Source organism: Salvia splendens, chromosome 18, assembly GCF_004379255.2.
Source record: "Salvia splendens isolate huo1 chromosome 18, SspV2, whole genome shotgun sequence".
Lineage (NCBI taxonomy): Eukaryota > Viridiplantae > Streptophyta > Magnoliopsida > Lamiales > Lamiaceae > Salvia > Salvia splendens.
The window spans coordinates 10,351,815-10,355,276 of record NC_056049.1 but is presented as its reverse complement, the minus strand read 5'-3'; the positions used below and the strand labels follow the sequence as shown (position 1 = coordinate 10,355,276).

General features: G+C 36.1%; 1 protein-coding gene across 1 annotated transcript; it reads left to right on the top strand.

Moving 5' to 3' along the window:
• The first annotated feature begins 295 nt into the window (after positions 1–295).
• LOC121777935 (glyceraldehyde-3-phosphate dehydrogenase, cytosolic-like) lies at positions 296–2,389 on the top strand. Its single transcript, XM_042175270.1, has 11 exons — positions 296–344; positions 439–539; positions 665–780; positions 863–962; positions 1,049–1,195; positions 1,279–1,339; positions 1,410–1,507; positions 1,583–1,725; positions 1,793–1,876; positions 1,960–2,049; positions 2,139–2,389. Exons 1-11 carry the CDS (start codon positions 317–319, stop codon positions 2,182–2,184), a joined length of 1,014 nt encoding a protein of 337 aa, XP_042031204.1. The 5' UTR covers positions 296–316; the 3' UTR covers positions 2,185–2,389.
• Positions 2,390–3,462: the final 1,073 nt, after the last annotated feature.

Here is a 3,462-nt window from a genome sequence, read left to right as displayed (position 1 = left end):
ATTGGATTAATTGAAAGGATGATGAAGCACTAACTTTTGTAAAATGAATTGTACTAATTCCTTACAAATTGCTTTTGTATCATTTTCATCATTTGGTTTTAATTGTGTGATGCATTAATTATTGGTTAAGACCGTGTAAAACTAAATCACACATTTGCCGCGAAAAACGGTTATCCAAGTAATTTATTAGCACGTGTTTAATGTCTAAGCTCCACATTGAATCCACATTTCTTCTACTCCTATATATACACACCCTACTCAAACTCTACTACACAATCTCTACTCCAATCTCATTTCCTCTCTATTTTTCTCCATCATGGCGAAGATCAAGATCGGGATTAATGGTAATTGTTCCTTCAATTTCTTCCTCATTTTTTGCTTCTTTTTACGATGATATTATGCATAATTATATGAATTTACACGCGAACGGGTGCGTAGGATTCGGAAGAATCGGGCGTCTGGTGGCCAGAGTTGCCCTGTTGAGTGACGATGTTGAGCTCGTCGCTGTTAATGATCCATTCATCACCACTGATTACATGGTAGTTTTAATTCCCTTCATTATTTTTGCTCGAATCCGAATAATTATCTGTTTTTTTTTATTTTTTATTTTATTGAGCTGATCATCCTCTGTTGTTGTAACTAAGAAGTTGATGTATTTGGACAGACATATATGTTCAAATACGACAGTGTTCACGGTCCGTGGAAGAATCACGAGCTGAAGGTTAAGGATTCCACGACATTGCTCTTTGGCGATAGGCCCGTGACTGTATTTGGCATGAGGTATTAGTTTATCTCCCTCATCCACATCGTTGCTAGCTCGTCTAGTTACATAAAGCTAATGGTGTTGAATCTCTATGAATAGGAACCCCGAAGAAATCCCATGGGGCCAGGCCGGTGCTGATTATGTGGTCGAGTCAACTGGAGTTTTCACTGACACAAACAAGGCATCAGCACACCTCAAGGTGTGTACATACTACTATGATTTTTATTCGCTCGTTCGTGTTGTTTGGCGTTGGTTTGAGAAGGCATTGGTTTCGTGACGATTTAGGGAGGTGCAAAAAAGGTTATAATTTCTGCCCCGAGCGCGGATGCGCCCATGTTTGTTGTTGGTGTGAATGAGAAGGATTATAAGAAGGACATCAATATCGTTTCGAATGCTAGTTGCACTACCAACTGTCTAGCCCCGTTGGCCAAGGTTCGTTCTCCCCTCTCTGTTACTGTTTTCTTTTCAAGGAAGCGAATCGCGATTTCTGATTTTTAGTTGTGTTGTTGTTATAGGTTATTAATGACAAGTTTGGTATTGTTGAGGGGCTGATGACGACTGTCCACTCCATGACCGGTATGTCTAATTACAATTGTCTCGTGATTTTGTTCGATGCATTAAACGTGTGTTTGTTGTTGTTGTTCAGCGACACAGAAGACGGTGGATGGTCCTTCGATGAAGGACTGGAGAGGTGGAAGAGCGGCTTCGTTTAACATCATTCCTAGCAGCACTGGAGCTGCGAAGGTAGCTTTAGATACTAACATGTTTGTTTTAGTAATTTGCATTTTGGAAATGGATGTTTAATGAATGAATTCACAGGCTGTTGGGAAAGTACTTCCTGCACTAAATGGAAAGCTTACTGGAATGGCTTTCCGTGTCCCTACCGTCGATGTCTCAGTCGTTGATCTCACTGCTAGGCTCGAAAAGGCAGCCTCATACGACGAGATCAAGGCTGTTATCAAGTATAATACATATCACTCCTCTGTCTCAGTACTCTCTACCTTGCCATTTCTCAAACATTTTATGCAGGCAAGAGTCTGAGGGTAACATGAAGGGGATTTTGGGATACACAGAAGACGACGTCGTCTCAACCGACTTCATTGGTGACAGCAGGTCAGAGTTCTCTACACAAACACCTATGCATGATAATCATGTTGGTTTCTTGTGTTGCTCATACATTTCTTCGTGTTGAACAGGTCTAGCATCTTCGATGCCAAGGCTGGAATTGCACTGAACGGGAACTTCGTTAAGGTTGTCTCTTGGTACGACAACGAATGGGGCTACAGGTAAACAAACAACTTCAACTCATGATTTTTTTTCTTTAATTTGATCGCGAATTGGGAGTTTAGCCAGTGACATTGCATTGGATACGCAGCAACCGCGTTGTGGACTTGATCCGACACATGGCGTCTGTCGCTTGACTTGGCTTGCACGCGAGTAATAATATCGTCGTCGTGCTAATCTTAGTTTCCAAAATTGGTTAGGTGGTTGGAAATAATTTAGATGTTGAGGATGAGGACAAGTTTTCCTCAATCACACAAGTTTTTCTCTTGGATTTCATCATGCTTATAGTTGTTGCCATTATTAGTGTTGCCAAATTTTGTTGCAATGGAATTATTTCCTCTACTCGGATGATCACTAGATCACTATCACAACTCAAAAATAAATATTTACTTCAAATCAACACTTTACTATCACAACTCAAAAAGAAATATTTACTTCAACTCAACACTTTTGTGATGTAATTGAACAAAGTCTAGTAGGAGGAGTAAAAATTCCATGGTCATTCCATACTATGGTGGCATAATGACTTGGTGTACCTCACCATTAATTTCTTGACAAATGGACCCATATGCCACATCAAATAGATATAAATTTAGCAAATTAATAGCACAAAATAGACACATCCATTTAATCATTTTATATAAAGTGGCATAATTAAATTTAGAAGTTACCATAAAATTAATTGGATTGCCATATATGGACAACGGAGTACAAGGAGTAAATGTATTTGACCTCATTATATGATAATATTATACGTACATATAAAAAACTAATCATAATGCATTTATTATGTATTGGCGTGCCATTATTTTGAGAATAATAATACCAATAAACACATAAAAAATTAATCATATTGCATTTATAATAATATGGGAATTATAGTATAATAATATTATTATGTAATTGGTGTTCCATTACTCTGTGTATAATAATATTATACACGGTAAAAAATAATAAAATTTATAATTTATTATGCTAACAAAATAAGTTATAGGTCATAAATTTATGGGTAAATTTTTTGTATATATATAAATATAAAACAAGAAAATAGAAGTCTTATCCATAGAATCTAAAATATGCACTATTCAAGAATTGTTATAGTATACTTTTTATCCTTGACTTGAAAAATGAAAAAATAATGCAATATGATTACTTTTTTATGTGTATAATTTTATCGTATTAATTATGATATTAATATACGTATATATACTGTAATAGTATATGGCAATCCAATTAATTATGTGGTAATTTCCAAATTTAATATTAGGCCACTTTTCATAAAATTATTAAATGGATGTGTCTATTTTGTGTCATCAATTTGCTAAATTTATATCCAACTGATGTGGCATGTTGGCCCTTTTAGTTCCATTTGTCAAGAAATTAATGGTGAGTCACACCAAGTCATTATGCCATCA

Coding starts and splice junctions, on each gene's coding strand:
- LOC121777935 (XM_042175270.1), top strand. CDS start 317: ATGGCGAAGATCAAGATCGGGATTAATG. Junction 1,340..1,409: donor GACTGTCCACTCCATGACCG/GTATGTCTAATT, acceptor GTTGTTGTTCAG/CGACACAGAAGACGGTGGAT. Junction 1,508..1,582: donor GCAGCACTGGAGCTGCGAAG/GTAGCTTTAGAT, acceptor ATGAATTCACAG/GCTGTTGGGAAAGTACTTCC.